The following is a 23672-nucleotide window of genomic DNA, read 5'->3' as shown; positions in this document are numbered from 1 at the left end:
AATCACATTTATAGGCCGTGTGGCTAAAGTAAAATCTGTATTAGTAAAGTAGGCTACACACACACCTCAACTTTTACAGTAAAATTATACTTTATTTTACTTCACAACATCAGGACATAAACAACCTGAACAAATAAAGCAGTGTGTCCTCTTTTTTTTTTTTTTTTTTTGCCTTAACCAAAGTCACTTCAGTATTTTCTTCATACAAAAACATTGGTAATACTGTCAGGATGTTTATGATTTTATCTCAAAATAATATTTAGAGAGTCTATAGGAAGCGTGTTATACAATTATGTACTGCTTTGCTTGAAAATTAGTACAGAATGTGTAAAAAAGAGGAAAAAGTGATCATACAAAACATTCTTTTAGCTACAGTGAGCCGATTCAGTACATCATTTTCATAGAAAAAAAAAAGAATATTGTTTATATTAATTGTCTGGCAATGACTGAAAACATACAAATAGTTTACCATAAGAAAAAAAATAACAATCAAGAAAGTGAACTCAAGTTATAATTATAATCGCTAACACTTCAGAACAGCTTCACAATCTTCCAACATCGTCAAACAGCAACAGGTCCCGCTCACTTTTGTTTCAATATTCTCAAAGGTTTCAGATTCAGACGCTTCTGGTGATATTTCTGAGGAGGGAAAGAGAAACAAACATAAACAAGCAGCAGCCATAAAAAAAAGTCCAGAGGTGGATTGATTTCTATAGTGTGAGTGTGAACCTGCAGGTTGTCGTAGTGCATTTGGGTTCTGCAGTGCTGGTCCTCGGTGCTCTGGTCCAAAAAGGCCACAGAGCAAAGGTTACAGAAATTCCCCCACTTACGCCTCACAAACTCCTTCCCTGAAGAGGAAAGCAAACAGCAAAAATTAAATTTTAGGTGATTAATCGAACACCCCAGTGGGAAAAAATAAAAAAAAACTTTTATTGTGAAATTTGAACATTAATTTGACCACCAAAGAATTGAGACTAATACAGGTGATCAACTATTTCCTGATTTCCAGGTCTTTGGTTTTATAACTTATAGTCACAAATAACCAATTTCTTAGCCAACATTTGTTTTTAAAACACAAAAAAAAATCTTCCCTAATCATTATATGATCTTCTCTTGAGCCCAATTTGATTGCTTTAACACTGCATTTCTCACCCAGAGGTGTTTTAGGGTCGAATGGAGGGAGTTTGAAGTCGGCAGAGACACGGGGTTTCTTTGATTCAGGTCCACAAAGCTCCATCGTCCGTTTACTAGGGACTGAAAACATGAAAAGTCTTAAAGGTGATGATATAATGACATGCAGTTGTTTCTGGAACATGTGATAAAGGATTTAAATCAGAACCACAAGCAAAGATGATTGAATGTTAAGACCTTTGCTAGATGATTAAACATTTTCTTAAGACAAAAGTTATAAACCCAAGTATTCCAAATTAGCATTAAATTAACTTAATGTTAACAGATGTTTACCCATCCTGTCATAGAAATGTAAGCTTCCCTTATTTTTTTTACTTTAAAAGTATTAATGTTTAATCTTGAAGAACAGATCGCCACTTTCTATAAGAAGGAATCACATTTTCACCAAGTAAAAACACCAACATGAATTTATGTCTGGACTTTTTTCCTCCTTACCTAGATGGGGTCAAATTTCTGCACCAGCACATTTATTATCCAACTCAAACATTGATCTTCAAGAAGGATTACAGGTGCTATGTTTCCTATTTCATCTTAATTAAATTTATACCCTCTTAAGGCTACAGCAACTGGCATTTTTCTTAATTTTTGTTAGCTTCTCCACTTAAAAAGGAACTTCTCCACCTTGAACAAAATGTGATTCATCGTTTTGACAATTATGGCTTACAGATAATGAAAACCCAAACTTCCATGTCTCAGAAATTTAGGATATTACATATGCAGACGACTCTCCCTGTAGCTCTGCTCTTCTCCAGGAGCGAATGCTACTTGTCAAGACTTTGATGCAATCAACTGGTTCCCTTATATAGGACTTTTTTTTTTTTACCAATCTGTATATTCTGACCCAATCTGTATAATCTGATTGATTTTGACTTTGTAAAGTGCCTTGAGATGACATGTTTCATGAATTGGCGCTACATAAATAAAATTTAATTGAAATTGAATATGATCAATTTAAAAAAAGAGAATATTTTAAAAAGAAAAAACAGGTTTATGAAAAGTTTGTTAATTTCTATGTCGTCAATGCTTGGTCTGGTCTCCTTTTGCGTGAATCACTGCATAAATGGGGCATGGAATGAAGACGACCACCCTGGGGTTGTGCTGAGACGTTCAGGGAGCCCAGATTCCTTTGATGACAGCATTCAGGTCATCTGCATTGTTGGATCTGTGTCTCTAATGTAATATAACCAGTTGGCCAATCAGGTACAGTAACACCACGGTTATTGGGCCAGTTTTTGGTACCTATGGCAGTGTGGGACGGTCACTAAGTCCTGCTGGAAAATATGATCAGCATCTCCATAAACCTCGTCAGGTGAAGGAAGCATGAAGTGCTCTAGAATTTCCTGCTAGATGGGTGCGTTGACTGGACCTCAGAAAACCCGGTGGAGCAACAGCCCAAACCATCACTGACTGCGGCAACGTCACTTTAGTCTAAAAAGAAGACTTTGGACCACACAGAACCAGTGATGTTCTCTTTGTTGTAACAAATTAACCGCATCCAGCTGCGGTTCTCCCAGATTCTTTGCCCTGTAAAAGTGGTCTTCCATTTTTTTTTAGACTTCTTTAGTAATAAAATGACTCTATACTTTAACATATCTAATCTAAGAAGGCAGAGGAAATGCCACAGTTTCAGTACTGGACTGTCATACATAAAAACCAAGCAGGACAGCTAAAATCAGGAAGTGGAGAGAGTCCCGATTATCACTTACATAAGCCTCATATTGAACCTATATAAGGCCTATGCCTATATATAGTGTGTACACCCCTTGCAAAGCGGTGTACTGTATGACATTGGTGGACGATGTCTCACCATATTCTGGAAGTGACTAAGCTGACCCCTTTTAATTATTCAGTCCATTTTTTCCAATCTAAGTATGTCAGCCTCTGAGTCCTCAGTGTGTGTGACGTATCTGTTGTTTCCCACTTAACTGCTTTCTGCAGCTCCTGCCTCTGTAATCTCATAATCTTTAAGGTTGTCCAGATAAGACGCTTGTAGCTCTTGTGGAGGATTTGATTAGTCTGTGCATAGTGGCTCACTCTTCTCCAAATTTTTTAAATGGAGCTTTCTTTACTATACCTGTAGCTAATTTTGTCTAAGACACCTTTTCCTTCCACTTAACTGTCTGTGAATATGACTCGATACAGCCCCCTGTACTGCAAAAACGGAACTAAAAATAAGTAAAAATCCCTTAAAAATAGTGCATTTGTCCTTGATTTGAGCAGGTAAATAAGATGATTTGCCAATGGAATAAGATTTTTGTACTTAAAATAGGAACAACTTATCTCCATCATCTTCATTTCAAGTGCAGTATATCTAATTATCTTATTTTAGGGGTCAAAATACTCATTACATTGGCAGATAATCTTATTTACCTGCTCAAGTCAAGGACAAATGCACTATTTTTAAGGGATTTTTTTTACTTATTTTTAGTTCTGTTTTTGCAGTGTGAACACCTGGCTTCATTAGCAGTGACCTTTTGCACTGCAAAAAGGGAACTAAAAACAAGTAAAATTCTCTTGAAATTAGCATCATTTTCCTTGATTTGAGCAGCTAAATAAGACTATTTGCCAATGGAATTAGTATTTTTACCCCTAAAAAAGGTTTATTAGGAATTCTGCTCTTGAAATAAGATGATGGCGATGAACTGTTCCCATTTTAAGTGCATAAATCCTATTCCATTGGCAAATAGTCTTATTTACCTGCTCAAATCAATGAAAAATACACTACTTTCAAGTAAATGTCACTTACTTTTAGTTCCCTTTTTGCAGTGTGAGGCTTACCCTCGCTGTGGAGAGGGTCGATGAGCTCCTTCTGAACATCTTAGACAACTTTATTTGTCATTTTGTATGCACAGAGTGCGTACAGGACGAAATTTCGTTGCATACAGCTTTTAAATTGCAGTAAAATTGGGTTACAGTATAAGGTGCAGCAGTGATTCAAAAGTAAACAATTTAAATGTAGACAAAGTAGGAGAAGTCACAGTGTACAGGTGAGTATTTTTAAAACCGTTTGTATGTGCAGAATTGATTGTGCAGAGGGCATTTGTGCAAGAATACAGTTTGTGACCAGCCAGCAGTCTTCTCTGTGACTGTGTCGCCTACTGACGCAGACAGAGAGACCGTTTAGAGCACGGGTGTAAAACTAATTTCTCTATAGGGGCCACTTTGGCATCATGAAGTCATTAAAAGGGCCGGTTGCATGTGTATAGATACTTTTGATTTCTTTATTTTAGTTTCAGATCACATAGAAGTATGATAAAATGCACAGTAACAAAAGTAGCCCCCTTAGGCATGGTATATATGCAAAAATAAAAAAGAGTTTATATTGGAGTGAGTTATTCTGCATCACTTTTTCTCTTTTTGGAAATTTCTGGGTTGCTTTAATGTGTTGTGGGAAATTGTGGCAGGATGCTGTTACTACACTGTAAAAACTAAAAAAAAAATAAAAATCAACATTCGCTACAGGAGACAGTTTTAGCCGCTTTATACAGTTTAATGTACTTTATCACACAATATGCCTTTTTTTGGCCCTTGAGGGCCGGATAATTTGCCTTGATGGGCTGGATTCGTGAGTTTGACACGAGTGGTTTAGAGGCTTAAGAAACATCTGCAGGTGTTTTGAATTAATAAGCTTATAAGGATGTGAAACGGGGTGTACAAAATTGTATTTTTCAACAATAAACATTTTCTGACACACTGCATTTCAGGTTTAAGTTCTCTTTAAGCCATAATCATAATAGTTACAGGAAACACCAGCTTGAAATATCTGGACTCTGTAGATTTTATCATACTAAATCCGATTAATCGATTTTTTCCTCCTTTTTGTTTCATAAAAAGAAATTAAAGAAATTATTTTAAAACCTTGCTTTTTATGTCAAGCATTTCGTCAGGGAGTTGACCTGGATTCAAAGTGCAACTAAAAACAAGCTGTGAAACATGCTTGTAAAACAAGATGGCAGCCGTGCCATTATAAACAATGAAAATATAACAAAACATTTGCTGCTAGTGGTATTACACATTGAGCTAAGAACAGGCTTCACTGCACTTGTGAACTTCAAACTAAAGTTAAAAAAAAAAGTAAATAAGTAAACGAAGTACCTCGTATTATGGTAAAAAAAAGTTTCCACTTAACAATATTTTGACAATATATTTGCCTAAACATATATTCAGCATCACATGCTGTTCTCTTCATGGAAACCCAATGAGTGTATTGGGAAAGTAAAATCCAGATTTTCCAAAAATGAAATCTTAAGGAATTGTAAATTCGAATTAATCGCCCAGCCCTACTCTGTGTGACGGATCGATATAACATCAGTTACAGTAAAAAAGGAACTATTCCACCTCCTTCGTTCAACATTTGACAGGATATAAATACTAAAGAAGAAAAATAGTCACTGACCCAGCCGATTAAGGACACAACAACTCAGATAGCCTTCTTCTAAGAAGCGACATAATCCAACATTTATTAAAGCAGCAGCTCAGTGTTTTCTCTGAATGCAGTTTTTTTTTTTTTACCTTTAACGTCGTCTTTTCTCTCCTCCTTACATTCCTTCGCCGTCTGTCCATCAGGACATTCAGAGTTTCTCCCTCTGGCTGATTTTCTTACTGTAACAGAGGACAAATTACCCGGTTTTGTCACGTTTTACAGTCCAGGTGTCGGAGAAGAACAGCTGGAGCTGTGCCTCACCTGGAGTCAGCAGGGCCGTCCTCCTGGGTCGACCTCTGGGTCTCTTTGCTGCCGCTCCTTCTTCCTGCTCCTCTGTCTCTCCGAGGCCGACGTCGTCTGAAGACTCTTGTGACGCTTGCTGCTCACAGGTTGTTGGACTAGTTTCTTCTTCTGTTTTTACTGCTTCCTGCTTCTTTTGTTCCTGCGTATCTCTGGGAGGAGTGCCTGTCCTCCTCCTCGTTGGAGTCCCATCCTCGTTTGCTTCATCTGAAGTCGTTTTCCTTCCTGCTCTGGTGGATCTTGTGGCGATGGGTGGTTCATTAGTGGCAGCTTTTCTGCGCGTCGTTTCATCTGGCTTTGATCCCGTGGAGGAGTCATCCTGGACCCCGCCCTCAGAGACCCTCTCCTCCGCCCTCCCTCGGTCCTTCGTTTCGCTCTCAGACTCTTTATCTGAACCCTCCCGTCTTACTGCTGTGTTTTCCTTCTCCGCAGGAATAGACGCGCCGGTTCTCTTGTCTGGTTTTACCGTCAAACCTTTGACTTGACGGTTTTCCTCGCTCACAGAGACTTCGCCCTTTTCTTGAACAGCAGCGTTTGTCTCCGCTTCACTGCGGGTTTTGGCCTCAAGTTCTCCCTGATCTAAACTACGGCTCATCTCAGGTCCAACCTGGCCACCTTTAAATCTGATGTCTTGTTTCTGCTCTTTCTCTGTGTCTTCTCCAGCTTTCCCACCCAGAGAATTGAGGTTCAGATGATTCTCCTCTTTGCTTTGGCCGACTTTATCTTTATGGTTCTCCTCTGTTTTACTCCTAGTTTTATCTGTGCAATCTTTCTCTGGCCTCTCGTTTCTGCCGGGTAACTCCGCGTTCTGCTCGTCTGCTTTTGGTTTTCCCTCTGCAGATTTGTCCCCTGCACGCTCTCCGGGTCCTAAGATGTTTTTCTGTGGCTGGCATGTTTCTGAAGACCTGCTGAGACCTCCTGAAGATAAATGGGTTCGACCTGCAGATGAAGAAGCTCCCTTGGTCCGGACTGGATCTGAAGAGGAGGAGGTGGAGGTTCCCTGGCCTCTGGCAGAAGAAGAGGGTTTGGATGAAGATGTGGCATGGGGGGAAAATCTCATTTTTGGGGATTTGGATGGGGATAAACTCATGAGGTTTTTAGAGGAAGGTGCAGAGGTCCTCCTGTCTGCAGGTAACGCGTCTGAGCTTGAGCTTTGCCTCTCGCTTCTCTTTCCGGGGCTCTGTTTTGGTAAAGATAAGCTACGGTTAACAGCAACATTGAGCAAACAAAAAGGTAAAAAAAATAATAATACAAATGACAAGCATTAAAGAAAAGCTGCACTGCAAAAAAGGAGCTAAAAGTAAGTCAAATTTTCTTGAAATGAGTTTATTTGTCCTTGATTTAAGCAGCTAAATACAATTATCTGCCAATGGAATGGGTATTTTTACCCCTAAAATAAGATATTTAGATATACTGCACTTCAAATAAGATGATGGCGATGAACTGTTCTTATTTTAAGTGCAAAAATCTTATTCCATTGCCAGATAATCTTATTCACCTGCTCAGATCAAGGACAAATACACTAATTTCAAGAAGATTTTACTTACTTTTAGTGCCTTTTTACAGTGTGGTTTAACCGCTGCAAAGACGGAACTAAAAATAAGTAAAATGTTCTTAAAATGTGCGTATTTTTCCTTGATTTGAGCAGGTAAATAAGATGAGCTGCCAATAGAAAAAGACTTTTACCACTTAAAATGGGAACAATTCATCTCCATTATCTTATTTCAAGTGCAGTATATTTAATTATCTTATTTTAGGGGTCAAAATACTCATTCCACTGGCACATAATCTCATTTACCTGCTCCAATCAGGGACGAAAACACTAATTGTAAGAATATTTTACTTATTTTTAGATCCGTTTTGCCGTTTTTAGCTGGCCTTTGATGGAAACCACTGAGTCTGCTGATCCAAAGGCGTGGAGCCACAGAAGAGAAAGCTCCGTTACTTTTCAAAATTGTAAGGGGGGAAAATAAGCAGGTCTTGATTTACAGGACGTCTGGGCCCTAATAGGGTGGATGTAATAGTTAAGAGACGTAGACTGGTGTCTATCCATGCAGAGCTCTCCAAGTCAAAGCTGGGAGCTTGAAATGCATTCTATAGTCAATCAGGAGCCAATTAAGTTACATTAGCAGCACTGCAAAAACAGAACTAAAAATAAGTTACATTTTCTTGAAATGAGTGTGTTTCTCCCTGATTTGAGCAGGTAAATAAGATGATCTGCCAATGGAATAAGTATTTTGATTCCTAAAATAGGATCAGTCTGCCCTCTAAATAAGATGATGGAGATGAGTTGTTCTTATTTTAAGTGCAAAAATCTTATTCCATTGGCAAATCATCTTATTTACCTGCTCAAATCAAGGAAAAATGCACTCATTTAAAAAAAATTTGACTTATTTTTCCTTTCGTTTTTGCAGTGAGTGGAGTCAGAAACAGCGCCGCGGTCGCAGCCATGCAAGCTATGCTCACACAGCTGCCGGTGTGAAGGGAAGGCTAAACTATTATCCCTGATGCAAAGTGTCACGTTTAGGAACGAGAACACGTTTTTCCATTAATCCTGTCTGCAAAGGATGAACGGGGGCAGATGTGAGCTGAATCATCACCAAGTTGTGTCAAAACAGTGACCGTTTTAATGTTAGTCTGGACTGGCTGCATGAAAAGTGGAAAAAGGGAACTAAAAGTAGGTAAAACCCTCTTGAAATTAGTGTATTTTTCATTGATTTGAGCTGGTAAATCAGACTATTTGCCAATGGAATAAGATTTTTACACTTAAAATGAGAACAATTCATCTCCATCATCTTATTTCAAGTGGAGGATGTCTAATTATATTATTTTAGGAGTAGAAGTTCTCATTCCATTGGCAAATAGTCTTATTTGGCTGCTCAAATGAAGGAAAAATGTACATATTTTAAGAAAATTACACTTATTTTTAGTTCCCTTTTTGCAGTGGAGACATGATCGTCTCTGTGAGTCTGACCTACGTTTGCACTGCAAAAACGGATCTAAAAATAAGTTAAATATTTTTAAAGTTAGTGTATTTATCCTTGATTTGAGCAGGTAAATAAGATTATCTGCCAATGGAATGAGTATTTTGACCCCTAAAATAAGAAAATTAGACATCCTGCACTTGAAATAAAATGATTGAGATGAGTTGTTCCTATTTTAAGTGAAAAATTATTATTCCATTGGCAAATCATCTAATTTACATGCTCAAATCAAGGACAAATACACAGATTTTAAGAACATTTAACTTATTTCTAGTTCCGTTTTTGCAGTGTGGCTGCAAAAGCTCAGGCTGAGACAAAATACAAGACGGAGCAGAGAGTTTCTGAACTTCTCTGACGGGTCGGACTCTGTGACGACGAGTGCCTGAACTAAAAATGACTCAGATTAACGCCGGTGACACAGACGCCGCTCTAACGTTCACCTCTGTTTCTCGATTGCGTTCGTCCTTTGGTCCTGCAGACGAGCTGCTGCTGCATTTACTGGAGACCTGGGAAGAGAATAAAAAAAACAATTTCCATGAAGAGCGAGGAACACACTTTAATATGCCACTATCTTCTCTTCCAAACAGGTTTTTAATTATTTTCCAATGTAAAAACTTGTTTTAATGTTATAATAAATAGAATTTGTTAAGTAATTTTGGGTTTCTGGTCAAATGAAGCAGCAAGCGACTGAAATACTCCACCTCTTGGCTCACTTTGGCGTTTTCCCTCTGGAGTCTGAACTGAGTTAGAAGCGCTTTAACCACATTGAAACTTTCCAGATCCATCTTAGGAAGCTGCAGGTTTTCTTCTCCGGGCTGAACCAGAGTTCTGGGTCGCAGAGCACAGCCGGTCGGCGACTCGTCTCCCGTTTCATCGGCCGTCTTCACGTCGGTCACGGTGGAGCGAGTCGTTTTCTCGGCGTCGCGTTTCTCCCGTGTCGCTGCGTTGCTTAATCCCGCTGCGGCCGCCGAGGGCTCGGCTGAATCAGAAGATCTGGTTTCCTTACGACAAGGAGACCCCCGATGTTCTTCGCTCTTCACGGCAGTGGGCTCGGTGTGAACTGTGGCCGGTTCCAGCTTTACCGGGATGGTTTTACAGTCCGTGAGGCGCTTCTTTCTGCTTTTTACTCTGAAAGTTAAAATCAGAAAAACGACGTCATGAAGAACTGAAAGATTCATGAGAAGTAGACATACATTTATGCCAAAAGTGTACATATCTCTGGCATATTGACCAGGCTTTGTAATGTAGAAACATTTTTCTGAACACATAAATACAATTAAATAATCTGGCTCCATAAGTGTGTACAACCTTATACAAATACTGGTTTTCTGCACTTTTTTTATCCAGTTATGCCATTTAGTCCTCTTCGGTTTTAGCGTCTGATTAATTCTAAATTTACGCTTTCTTAGCATTATTTCCTTGATGTTTCCTCATTTTCATCCTTTAGTCCTAGTTTGCAGAGATGTTAGAAAGGATTAAAAAAACATCTCATCGTACAAACGTATCAGTCAAGTGAAAGACAAACCAAAACTTTATAGTTTTATACGCCTACCACAGGGAAAACATCAGTAGTTTAGTGAAGATATGGGACATACAGAGCAGGTGTAACAGTTAATGAGGATAGTGGGGGAATTTTGGATAAATCCTGCAAAAATGTGACAACAGCTCCCTCTACTGTTTGGTCTGGACCTGCAGTCAGTGGTACGAGCTGCAGGGGATTCTGGGTAATCCTCAATGCAACGGCTTCACTACAATGACGTAATGTAGCTATGATTCAAATTAGGGCTGCACAATTTATCGCACTTTCAATATAATCGCGATTAAAAAAAAAAAAAAAAAAAAAACAAAAAAAAAAAAACACAATTTCCAAATCGCAGAGGTCAGCAATTTTTGGATATGTAACAATTAGGGAATCAGACGGTAAAATGTTTAAAGTGGGTTTGCCTCCACATGGAAGTGAAAACAGTTGCAGCAGTGAGAAAATCTAATTTTATTACTTGTTTTAGAGTTTATATAATCATACATAGCATTAAGTTCTGGTCAATCAGTTTAATACACAGACTTACTTGTTGGTTGCACTTTATGTTCAACAAGGATTGATGTAAAAATCAATTAAAAGCTATTCTCTTGAATAATATTCTAAATAATAGAAGCATTAAAAGTTCTTGTTTTAAATAGTCCTTGTTTACAAACATCTTTATTTAGAGGCCATTTTTGTTGCTTGTGGTTAATGCAGAGAAAAGTCAAAATTGCAATTTTGGTTAAAATATTTCGTAGGCAGAACGCAATCATTTCTGCTCTAGGTTTAGATGCTGCGGGTCTTTTAGCAACTAATCCACATGGCGAGGAAAGAAACTGATTTGTTGTTTGTGTATGTTTAAAAAGACATGATAAATTAAACTGGAAGAAAAAAAAACGCATTAAATCGCAATATTAACATAAAAAAAAAAAAAAAAAAAAAAAAAAATTAGGCAATTAGATTTGCCAAAATCGTTCAGCCATAATTCAAATGTCAATAAACTCCAGAGAGAGTATAAAATGTAATGAAACTGCATTTTGTCTTTGATTTTAGCGTAACAGGAAAAGTTTGAGAACCAGCGCTATACAGGAAATAGACGTAAGATAATGAGTTATGGGTCTGCCGAAACCAAAACGCAAGACTTTTTCTTAAGGTGGATGATATTATGAATGGTTCCGAATAACTTTAACCAAAAAAAACCTTCAGGCATCCGTCAGAAAGCTGACGACGAAGCAGGATTTTATTTTTCTAGCATCACAGGGAGTCCGTGTCCACATAAACAAAAAAATAATAATACTTAATGAAGGGGCAAATGTAGGTTTTAGGACAACGAGCCAAGGTCCTGAGCTAATTTTGACAGAAAGTCTGTGACTGGCTGAGAGATCTTGAGCACAAGGGAGTCAAGAAGATGGAAGCAAATCAACTTCTACTAAAGGAGAATAAATGCAGATTTTAAATCAAAGGGCTTTTCCACAGTCTTAGTTCAAAGGTGTTCGCATTTTTTTTGCCCCCCCCCCCCTTAATAAATTAGATATTTTTAATTTTAACCCTGCATTGTACATGATATAGCTTATTTTATCATTTTATTTAACATTACAAGCACCAGCCATTTTTACAGGAGGCATTTAAAAGATCCAGTAAAATAAAACTAAAGAGGGCTTCAAACACCAACTGAGAGAGCAGAGAAACTTTTAAATATGGTTTATTGACATTAGAGAGTACAAACTGTTAAAAAAACACCCAGATTAAACCCAATAAACATCTAGTCAGCTAATGTACGACCCTTAACTTCTAAATGCCAAAATATAAAATACTTACGACTCGATGCGTCCAACTTTCTTCCTGCGTAATAAAAGAAAAAGCTCATTTTCAGGAACTGTTTAATTATTGTATCGCTATGGTTAAAACTCCCAAACTTACCAATCTTCACGTTTTTTACCCAACTTTGACAGCAGCGTGTTCTCTACCACCTTTTTCACGCCGCTGGATGTTGTCATCTCGATATAAATCTGTAAAAAAGACAATCGTGTACAGAGAAAATTAACAACGGGGGGAAAGAAAACAATCAAAATGGCGCCGATGACCCAAAACATTTCGTTGTTGCCCTTTTGGTTCAAGGGTTGAGGTTAAAAAGGAAAACATGTAACTAAATATGTTATTTGTACTTCTTTTAATGATTTTTATTAGTCAGTTTTGATCACAGCAATAGAATGCGTCTTGAGCATTCTTGACGCTAATTTTGGTTGTTTTAAGCTCTGTTCTGATCTGTTGAGCCATGTTAACCTCTTACAAATATCCAACATCACTTTGGCCAGGCTACCTCACAACCTGCCTTTAAAATCCTAAAATCATTGAGCAAGAACCCTGGAAACTCAGGCTACTTAAGGATCTGTGAGGATTTATTAATGGGAGAGAGTTTTCAGCCAATAGTTTCACTACAAAAAGGTAACTAAAAGTAAGTCAAATCTTCTTGAAATTAATGTTTTTTGCCCTTGATTTGAGCAATTAAACAAGATTATTTGCCAATGAAATAAGAATTTTTACTCCTAAAATAAGATTATTAGATATATTCACTTGAAATAAGATAATGGAGATGAGTTCCTATTTTAAGTGCAAAAAGATAAGATAGGCTTTATTGATCTCACATTGGAGAAATTCACATGTCACATCGGCTCAGTAATCAGTAATCATAGGGAGAAGGTGTCAAGTAGGGCAAGGTGCATCATATGTATACCATGGATCAAAAAGAAGTAGGTAGGGAAAAAAAAAAAAAAAAAAAAAAAAAAACTTATTCCACTGGCAGATCATCTTATTTACCTGCTCAAATCAAGTGCAAATACATTAATTTCAAGAAGATTTGACTTACTTTTACCAGAACTGTGTGTCAGAATGTTAGACAATTTAAATGCTAATTCTGCAGGGAGTTATGTTTACCACCATTAAGGAAAGAAAAGCCTGGGTAAGGAAGTTCTGGTTCAGGGCAGAACAAGGATGAGAGCGACGTTGAGCCATAAAACAGAAATACTATCCACCATCCGTCTTACCCTGTCGGCCAGCGGCAGGAAGTTGGTAAAAGTGTCGATGCTGGCCACCTCCTCCATGACCGCCATGGCTGTGTGCTGGTCCATCGCCGACACGCCGACACAGAGCAGCCGCTCCTCCAGGCCCACCGGCTCTGCAACATGCTGACACACAGAGAGAGAGCGACATTTTGGTTTCAGTTCAGCCGACGGCCAACGAGCTGCTGACGAAAGAGGGATTGTTTGCTCACAGTGTTGCTCCATTTCATCAGAGTTTTGTACAAGGACTCCTGTAAAAACAGAGAGAGAAGTGAAACTAGACACTAAGAGCTGTAAGACTAAGAGCTTCCAATACAGATGTGTTAAAAAATAATAAGCCGTTAGTATTTGCATTAAATACAAAAAACACATAAAAGTCCAGCTTCTATTTCACGACAGCAAGAAATATTTAACAAGTTTGTTCTCGCTCTAGAGAAAAGTAGAAAGTTCTGCTCTAGCTTACGTTCATCAACACTGTTGGCAACTATTTACTTTTCAGACTGCTCTAGAGAATCTATTCAGAACCGGTAAGCAATCGGTCTATAGCAGGGGTGTCAAACTCATTCTGGTTTAGGGGCCGCATTCAGCTTAATCTGATCTCAAGAGGGCCACACGAGTTAACTCATTGCAAGATTAAATAGAACTAATAAATGTGGACTTGTTGTTGATTTTTATATTAAGTTAATTTCACTTTTACACAATATATTATCAATAACCTCAGCGTTTTTAAGAAAAGCATGTGCAATTTCAACAACACTTTTACTCAGTTAAACATTTACTTGTGCATTATGCATAAGAACTGATCACAGTGATTATACAATGTTGAAAAACATTTATTCACATTTTTTGGAACTTAAAAACACTGTCCTACATGACAAAATACATCAGATTAACAGATAAAAATTAAGACATTATTTAAATTTTTCCACACCTGAAGCTTAATCTGCTAATTAAAACACAGCGCCACTCGTGGACAATATAGGAACTGCATATTTTCAATTAAACGAAGTACATGTTTTTTTCAATAATTGTTTTATCATTCTCTTCCTTTTATCTCCTCTTTCTTTCACCTTTTCTTTTTTTCTTCTTGTTCTTCCTTTCCTCTCCTACTTTCCCATTGTAGTGTCCGTATCATTTGAGATATTCCCTGCATGAATCATAATAAAACTATTCACATTCATAAATCAAGCGGAGAACTATGGCAAAAGCAGTACTGCTCCACTTGTGAAAGTCAAATCTGATGATCTCAATATATTATAAATGTATTCTTTATTGAGTAATTATCTTTTTTTCCCTCATCTAAAACTGTTGCACTTAAATGACGTGTAACGGATTCACACCCAGCCTCTCATTTATTTAGCTCATCCATTGTGGGTGACTCTGCTATCTTCTGGTTAAAATTGCTAACATAAAAAAATGTATAAATGTAGTTTGGATTCAGGCAAAATATTATTTAATACTTGATAATATTGTATATAATTCTTTTATGAAGCATATTCAGAGTGTTTTAATTCACTTTCTGTCTTGTCAGTGTTGCTATTCCTCTCTCCAACAACATGTTTTTTATTTAACATGTAGTGTTTTGGCCTTTTGTTTACACATAAAGTTATTTATATGTTTTTATTGCTCTATGTTTATAAAAAAAAATATTTTGTACTTTTATTTTGTTTGCTTTTGTTCCAAAATGTTTAAAAAATAAACCCAGTCAGTGACCAAGATTTATTATTTTTTTTAACCTTTTTGTTTCATTAAAAAATAAGTATCGATTACGGTACAGATAAAACACCGAACCGATAAGAAGTATTGTTAAAAGTATCGATAAATCCTTAACGATACTCATCCCTACACTGCAAAAACAGAACTAGAATAAGTAAAATATTCTTAAAATTAGTGTATTTGTCCTTGTTTTGAGCAGGTAAATAAGACTATTTGCCAATGGAATAAGATTTTTGCACTTAAAATAGGAACAATTCATCTCCATCTTCTTATTTCAAGTGCAGGATGTCTAATTATCTTATTTTAGGGGTCAAAATACTCATTCCATTGGCAGATAATCTATTTTACCTACTCAAATTAAGGATAAATACACTAACTTTAAGAAAATTTTACTTATTTTTAGATCCATTTTTGCAGTGTAATCACAAGTTAATGAACAAATATGCTAATTAGGTGATGTCATCTGGCCAGTTTTAGGACAGCCAATAGCGAGAGGATCTGTTGTTAATTAGCCTTCCAGCTAATCCAATCACCCGTCCGGCCGCTTATTTTCATACCTCATCATCTGCAGGGTGGATATTCTCCCGCACTAAATAGGCATAGCAAGTGGAGCCTTTGAAGACAATGGGCTTTGTGAGGTGATCTTGAAAAAAACTGGAGCAAGCCTCCCAGCCGCTGAAACACACAAAGGCCTGGAAGCGAAAAGGTAAGAGGGTCATTTCAAGCTGGCTTAGCCTTAAAAAAAAAAAAAAAAAAAACTCTCAGGGGTAAAGGATTTTTACAGACAACGAACGTCGGCGAGTTTTTACCCTCCTCTGCAGCGGTAAAACCATAACGTTGTAGAGGAGCGTGTGAAGACTGTGCGCGGGAAGATATTTCCACACTAGCGCCGCCACGTCCTCGTGTGTGTAGGCCTCCATCGGCAAACCCGTCAGCATGATTGTTGGCCGCATGAAACCTTCCAGCATACATTTCTACAGGCAACAATGTAAAAAAATAAATAAAACGATTAGGCAGAAAAACAAATAAGACAAAAACCTTCTGCAGATTAAACTTCTTACAATGTTAAATTACCATCATAACAACTAGAAGAAAACGTGAGTGAAAAAGTCCCTTACCCGTATGTTTTCCATTGAGGAGTGTTGCCAGTAAGCTAGGAGTGAAAAATAAAATGTTACCATTTTACTCCTGATACAATGTTTTATTAAAAAGAAACATTGTCACATAAAATTACATTTGTTTAAATCTGTGAAACACTCACATTTTCATGATAATATCTAAAACCAATATCAAACTCTTTATATTTTGAGGTACAGATTTACGCCCTCACTGCAAAAAGGGAACTAAAAGTAGGTAAATTCTTCATGAAATGAGTGTATTTTTCATTGATTTGAGCTGGTAAATCAGACTATTTGCCAATGGAATAAGCTTTTCGCACTTAAAATAAGAACAATTCATCTCCCTCATCTTATTTCAAGTGCAGAATGTCTAATTATCTTATTTTAAGGATAGAAATTCTCATTCCATTGGCAAATAGTCTTATTTAGCTGTTCAAATCAAGGAAAAATATACTAATTTCAAGAAAATGTTACTTACTTTTAGTTCCCTTTTTGCAGTGCTCATGATGCTAACCATGCTAACCACTAATATCGGATGCGTCCAGCAGCCGCTCTCTCTTAGAAAGGGTATATATATTTAGTTATATTTCATAAAGAGACATATTTGCACGTTGGCTAAGCAGCAGATGATCCAAAACACATCCCCTCTTGAACGGCTCACAAAATATTTTAAGGATGTGGAGTGGCCTAGTCAAAGTCCGTGTTTGAAATCCATCTTTTATGTTTTAGCAGAACTTTAAAAAAGCCTTGGGAGAAAAAAGTTGCACAGTTAAAACCATTTACTGTGGAAGAATCTTGGCCCAGTTATAATAAATGCTGGATTGCACTTGTTGCTGCAAATGATGACACAACCAGTTACTCACAAACGACCCCCAACCCCCCCCCCCCCCCCCCACACACACACACACACATATAAAATAAATAATTTACAGACTGCTCTTTGCATTTACTCAGGTCGTCTTTTCTGATATGAAATTTTGCTGGATGATTTGAAACAGTTAAGTGTGGGGAAAAAAGCCAAAAACAGAGGAAAGCTATGAGAGGCTGATGGGAGTAAACTACGTTATGATGATGAGAAGTAGAGATAAGATCCTAAATCACTGATTTTATGTATTTTTTGTTTTATTACTTACCCTACTGAGTTTCTATTAATGAGGCCTGAAAGCTAATTTAAAGCTCCCTTCAAAGCTGACAGCTTGTGATCAGAGCAGTGAAGAAGAACAAAGATATCGGGTATAAAGGCCTCCCGGTCACGGCGAGTTAACCTGTTGCGGGTTTGTCTGAATTCTCCTCACCTGGGATGTTGAACCAAGGCGACGCAGTAGGGAACAAAAAGGGTTTAGTTGTCATTGTAACCCAGAACGGTGCTTTGCTGCCAAGAGGAACGGCGTTCTCCTTTGGGACGCCTGCCTTCGCCACGATCAACGAATTGCTCGGGAGAGCCAGCGCTGGCATCCTCGGCGCTGCAGGAAAAAAAGAAGAAATTTAAGCATGCACATAAGTTGTTGGATCCGTTTTCCTACATTTATTCATCTTACTTTTTAACCATTAGCTGAGCTTTACTGGACCTCTTAAACACTTTGAAAGCTTAATTTTAATTCATTTACACCAATCCATCCATGCAAAAGGACCTAGAAAAGTCTGCAGAGATGATTTCTTTTACCCCAAATAAGCAATGACAAAGAGTCCTCCTACATATTTTGTTGCAGAATTTCACAAGATTTTGGCTTAAACATGTTAAACATGTAATTTTTTTTAATGTTGAACACCTTCAAAATTCTCTAAATCTGTAAGGCTGTGTATTCGACTGAAGCCCCTACATGCAGGATTGATCACTCTGAGCTGATCACACCAAAGCTTTAAAGCTTTGGTGTGTTGTTGTTGTTTGTTTGGACCGTAAGGCGCACCGCCTTAGTTTCAGTTAGAGCATTAAGTTTTTTACTTGTTATGAGCGGTGCTGCAAAAAAAAAAACAGGCCCAGAACCTTGTTTACACTCTACAAATACTGCAGTTTTACATTGCTGAATCAAAGGTACATGATATGAGCACAACTTTTATCCTTTCTAAATTGATGCTTCATTGCCCACTAATTGTTTCTTGCGTTAAACATAACATTAAAATGCCATCACGTTCTATTCTATTCTATTCTTCAGATCTTTATTAGGACCAACCTCAGCCTACAAAATCTTTGCAAACGGTATCGAGTAAAGCATCCCGGCGCCCAACCCAGTGGAAATAATTATCTCTGCTCTTCCACTCCAGGAATTTAGGCTTTAGCGATGGAGTATTTATAGTCAGGATTCTTAGATAAACTAATTTCTGAACACTGATGAACACCCTGTCCGCTGCACAGGCAATTGAAGAGGTGCAACCGTATTGTTTGGACCGTAAGGCGCACCGTGAATTAACGCGTCTATGTGCGTCTTTGTCCACATATAAGACACACCAGATTATAAAGGCGCACCAAATGTTCTTCCAGAATGTGTAATATCACTCCTTCACATCCACAGCTCTCTATCCGTCTCTGTCAGGAGGACAGAGTAGCTGGACTACACTGCCCTGTTTCTAACATAAGGCCAAAATTAATATAACTTTTATATTTAATTAACTTACTAGGTTTATTGTTGCTAGCACGTACTCCAGGCTGCTTTACATGAATGCACTTCTAGTTTAGACATTACAGTCAGGCAGTCTTGTAGACAGCTCAGGGGTCCTATCAGGTAGTGACACATGGTAACGTAATGCTCCAAATATCCATTAAGTGGAGCAGCTTCGTTGCTAACCAAAGTCATACTTACACATTTTAACAGATTTATGAGCGCATTGTGCCACATAAATTCGGTCAATAAGCACAACGCTAGTCATATTTAAGCGCACCATCAATTTTTGAGAACGTTTAAGGATTTTAAGTGTGCCTTATAGTCCAAAAAATACGGTACCTAATAATTTCAGCCTCTCCAGACTTTGGTAGTTCATAAAAAAAATAGTCAACAGTTTTATTAGACATCTGCTTGTTTGAAATTACTGTACCATGACCATTTTTAAGTTATCTCAAATATCTTTGCGTTTCTGTAACCTTTGAGCAATTAATGGCTCGTTTTGTGTGACGGAGGCTTCCTCTGTGTGTTGTACGGAGCCCTAGAGGGGTCATCGCAAAATGTTTTGCATGTTGAGAGAATGTGCGCTCGTTTTACTAAATCGTGTGCACAATTTACTATACTGTGCTCTCGTTTTACTATAGTGTGAGCTTATTTTACTAAATTGAGCTCTCATTTTAAGCATAGTGAAACGAGGGCACAATTTATTAAACGAGGGCACAATTTATTAAAACGAGAGCACAATTTAGTGAACATGGTTATAGAACATTGTGTGCACAATCTACTTAAACGTGGCCACAATATGTAAAACGTGCACTCAACATTGTCTTGACACATGTAAACATGAGCACGTTATAGTATATTTGAGATCTCGAGCTGCCAAAACGCACCCACGAATAATTAAAACGTGTGCTTGAATAAATCGTGTGCTCAATTAAATGAAAACGTGCTCACTAATTATCACGACCTGAAAAAAAATATCACTTAAAGTGAGCTCTCCCGGGCTCCGTAGTGTTGAGACTCACGCTTTGATGTTGCAGAGGCTTCCGGCACACCCAGCCGGTAAACTGTGTGGGAGCGCCGATGCTTGAGGAAGCCGTGCCAGACTCCAACCCGATCACAATCACACATGGATTGAAATTCAACAAAAACCTGCAACGTCAAAAGGACAGGGTGTCACGTTTTCACCCGAATGTCTGTAACCCTGAGTGCGTCGCTGAGTGTTTTTTACCTTGTTGAGCAGAGGCAGGTAGTTTATCATACTGCCAACCCTTCGCATTTCAGTTTTCAGACTTCTGGCTTCATTCACGGAGATGTCCTGGATGTAAACTGCTCTTTGTGGATAACAGCTTTTCTGTTGATGCAGTGAGAGCAGATCAACAAAAAAAAGTTATTGTTTTATTGCCGTAAATTAACAAAACCAGGAATTAATATGGCAGAAACAGTGTAATGGCGTACAGATATTAGCCTCTTTTATAAGAGGTTTTGTGGAAAACAAACAAAGACGAGCTCCTCTTTAAAGTGTAACTCCCCCAAATAAACTTTTTTTTTTGCTAATAAATTGTTAACGTTGTTGTCTTATCGTAAAGTCTACATATCCTGGTCATTGTTTTACCAATTTACAGCATATTTGTTGAAATCCTGCTTCTGTGTCTAAAACTATCAGTGTGGCGCCCTCCTAAGGTTCAACAGGCGTCTTGGATTGAATTTCAGTTTTGCTATTGATTCAAAACTTTGAAAAGGAGAAGCTGAGGTCAGTAGCTCTGCTGCTGTGGCGTATAAAAATAGCTCCTTCTTGTGCTTTAGTAGCGAGATGGAGTTTGAACGGCGAGTTTTCCCGTTCCAATCGATTTTTCAGGTTAGCGATTTGTTAGCTTAGCATTCACTTAGTTTGATTAGCATTTATTTAGCTTTTACTAGTAGCCCAGACCACGCCCAGCCATCACCTCACGCACGTTTCCTGGTCCGCAGGGCACCGCCTCCTCTCAACACAATTTTTAAGTATGAGACTGGGTGGAGTAAAGCGCCATCCGAACACCCTTAGCTAGCTCTAGCTTCTAGCTCCTGTTCCTTCGCCTTTCATGAGGTCAACAGTGACTATTGTGGGGAGGAAGGAGCTTCAGACAGCTGTGCTGATTCCAGATAGCCTTGAACTCTGACGTCATTACATGACGGAGACTCATATGGATGATGTGAGTCAAATCTGGATCTGCAGCCTTCCCAAAATGAACTACAAAGTGCGTAATCTCTTCTCTCTGGACATTTTCGTTGATTTCAGTGAGATGGGTTGTGCTCATTCATCATGTCATGCAAAAGATTGTAGGAGACCTTTAGGTTTCTAAGCGCAGGATGTTCCAGGCTTCCTAGGGAGAACTAGCTGCAGGAGGAAGCATACAGTCTACATTTCCTACTTCCTTCCTTACTGACTGCACTATTCAGACAGCACTTATCATGGCGACTGCTGACGCACTTCCGCTTTGGCTAAAGCGGTACCTCCAGGAGTAGCTGGAAGTACCGAGGTCTAAACTTAAACTCAGAGGAGACAAAGCTTCTAGTGATGCTGCTCCTAAGTTATGGAGTGCTTTGTCATATTTAAAGTTCCCCTTTATTATCCACTTTTAAAACTCGCCTTAAGACACATTTTTATTCCTTGGGTTTCAACACATGTTGAGTTTTTTGCTCTTATTGGGGGAGTGGTGGCCTAGTGGTTAGAGCACAGAGCTTCGGTCCCAGAGGTTCTGAGTTTAACTCCCACAAGCTGCCATTCTGGGTCCCTGAGCAAGACCCTTAACCCCCAATTGCTCCCCAGGCGCCGCACAGTGGCAGCCCACTGCTCCCCAAGGGGATGGGTTAAGATGCAGAAGTGAATTTCTCCATTGTGAGATCAATAAAGTTCAATAATAATAATAATAATAATAATAATAATAATAATAATAATAATTATTATTATTATTATTATTACTTTTTATATTTCTATTGTAATCTTTGGTCAGTTTTTTTTATTTTAAATGTTGTCTGTACAGCCCTGCGACAGACTGGCGACCTGTCCAGGGTGTACCCTGCCTCTCGCCCAGTGAATGCTGGAGATAGGCACCAGCACCCCCCGCGACCCCATGAGGGAGAAGCGGTTTGGAAAATGGATGGATGGATGGGTTGTCTGTACAACAATTTGTCACAGCTGCTGTTGTTTTAAAGTGCTTTATAAATAAAGTAGTAGTACTAGTGGACTCAATAAGGACATAATGGAAAACCCCTTCTTGCCCAATTTTCAAGTTTGCAATGAAAGAAATTAGGGAATAAATCAGTGAGATGTGTGAGAGATACTTACAAATGTGGCGAAACTCATCAGGAATTTATAAACCCGAAACTGAAAAAACTAAAGAGGAAATAAAGTCAGACTCTTACCTACAAACATAATTAGGTTCATAGAACTAAACAGTCAGGTTGGTTTATGTCAAACGTCCTGGAGATCAATTTAACTTATTTTTTAAAATTCAAGCACATCAATGCAAAGCTTTTTTTTTTTTTTTTTTTTTAGTAATATACAACTAATTTAAAATCTGCATTTCAGACACACGTACTAAATTCGAGGGTTTATTTTCTTCTATGACACCAAAACAGAGCTTTGAGTCTTTGAAGACGACGTCCTTTTTGGCCAACATCAATTCTTGCACCTCCTTCATGTTCGGAGAAAACACAAAAGCCTGAAAGAAGAACAAAAAGCATTTATTAATATTTCCAAGTTTTCCACCAAATTTTTTTTTAAATAATAAAACATCAGGTCAGACTGAAAAATAAACATGGCACGTACAACGAGAGACTGAGGAATGATGAAGATTTTGTCCTTTTCACAGTGAACGCCGAGGTTCTGGAGCAGAGCGATGACGTCGGCTTCAGTGTAGCAGCCGTCACGGAACGCTGGCAGGTTTGATATAACCAGAATCACATCAAGTGAAAGAAACTGGAGACAAACCGTGAGAAGGATGGTATGAATTAGGAAAAACTGACAATTAGGGGAAATTCTGGACACGTTTTTCGTCACCCAGTACGTGAATTATAAACGTGACAGCTGAACCTGTGGTTCCCATTGGCATAATTTAATCATGTGTTCAAAATGTTCAACATGCAAATGTTATCACAGCAATTAGAAATTATACAAATTAAGTAATTTCACATAAATAAAACCCATTTAATCTACGAATGCAGCCACAAATTAGCTGCTGTGAGGTTTTTCTTGGTGTCTGAGCCGAATGAATGACCCAAGCATATAGCTGTAGTTTGACTTCCATTTCAGCCTCCACATCTGAAACATTAGTTTAAAGAGTTTTTTTGGGTCAATCAAACATGTTCTGAGAAAATTCATGTTTGCTGATGGACTTTTAGGGTTTGGGTGCTGTGAACGAGATTCTCAAAATATTGCCGTACCAGCTTAATTACTGTAGTGCCGTTAGACAACGTGTATAACTACGTGATTGTTTATTAAAAAAGTGAGCCATCCGGCTGCTTCCATTCACTATTGCTATGCTTTATATAACTACTTATATAAATTAATCTGCTGACATAGTTGTCTGGAGAAATGGGAGTGCAATAATCTCAGTGAGCATCAGAGGGTAAAATGCTGGTCAGAATTGGAGCACAACTTAAAACGATCAAACCTGAAATCATGCTACTGTTTTCAGGCAACATTTTGACCAGACCTCCTGAACCTCAATGGACAGATCCCCACAAAAGTCTTCATAATTATGGGTGCAACAATACATTGATC

At 38.1% G+C, this 23672-nt stretch overlaps 1 protein-coding gene across 1 annotated transcript in view; it reads right to left on the bottom strand.

The window, feature by feature from the left end:
* Positions 1–71: 71 nt before the first annotated feature.
* LOC105935956 overlaps positions 72–23672 on the bottom strand; it is a 36086-nt gene continuing 12485 nt past the window's right edge. The window contains exons 15-34 of the mRNA XM_036147040.1: positions 22719–22868; positions 22489–22611; positions 22236–22283; positions 20139–20261; positions 19933–20059; positions 17606–17773; positions 16311–16345; positions 16002–16166; positions 15750–15884; positions 13689–13727; positions 13462–13602; positions 12338–12426; positions 12236–12259; positions 9600–10026; positions 9339–9404; positions 5876–7094; positions 5704–5793; positions 1153–1254; positions 730–848; positions 72–639 (exon numbers count right to left, since the gene is read on the bottom strand). Of these exons, the coding sequence (XP_036002933.1) occupies positions 583–639; positions 730–848; positions 1153–1254; positions 5704–5793; positions 5876–7094; positions 9339–9404; positions 9600–10026; positions 12236–12259; positions 12338–12426; positions 13462–13602; positions 13689–13727; positions 15750–15884; positions 16002–16166; positions 16311–16345; positions 17606–17773; positions 19933–20059; positions 20139–20261; positions 22236–22283; positions 22489–22611; positions 22719–22868 (3447 nt within the window). The 3' untranslated portion in view covers positions 72–582. The remainder of the gene's footprint in view (positions 640–729; positions 849–1152; positions 1255–5703; positions 5794–5875; positions 7095–9338; positions 9405–9599; positions 10027–12235; positions 12260–12337; positions 12427–13461; positions 13603–13688; positions 13728–15749; positions 15885–16001; positions 16167–16310; positions 16346–17605; positions 17774–19932; positions 20060–20138; positions 20262–22235; positions 22284–22488; positions 22612–22718; positions 22869–23672) is intronic.

This window comes from Fundulus heteroclitus, chromosome 14 (assembly GCF_011125445.2).
Source record: "Fundulus heteroclitus isolate FHET01 chromosome 14, MU-UCD_Fhet_4.1, whole genome shotgun sequence".
NCBI lineage: Eukaryota > Metazoa > Chordata > Actinopteri > Cyprinodontiformes > Fundulidae > Fundulus > Fundulus heteroclitus.
This window is presented reverse-complemented; position numbering and strand designations above follow the sequence as displayed.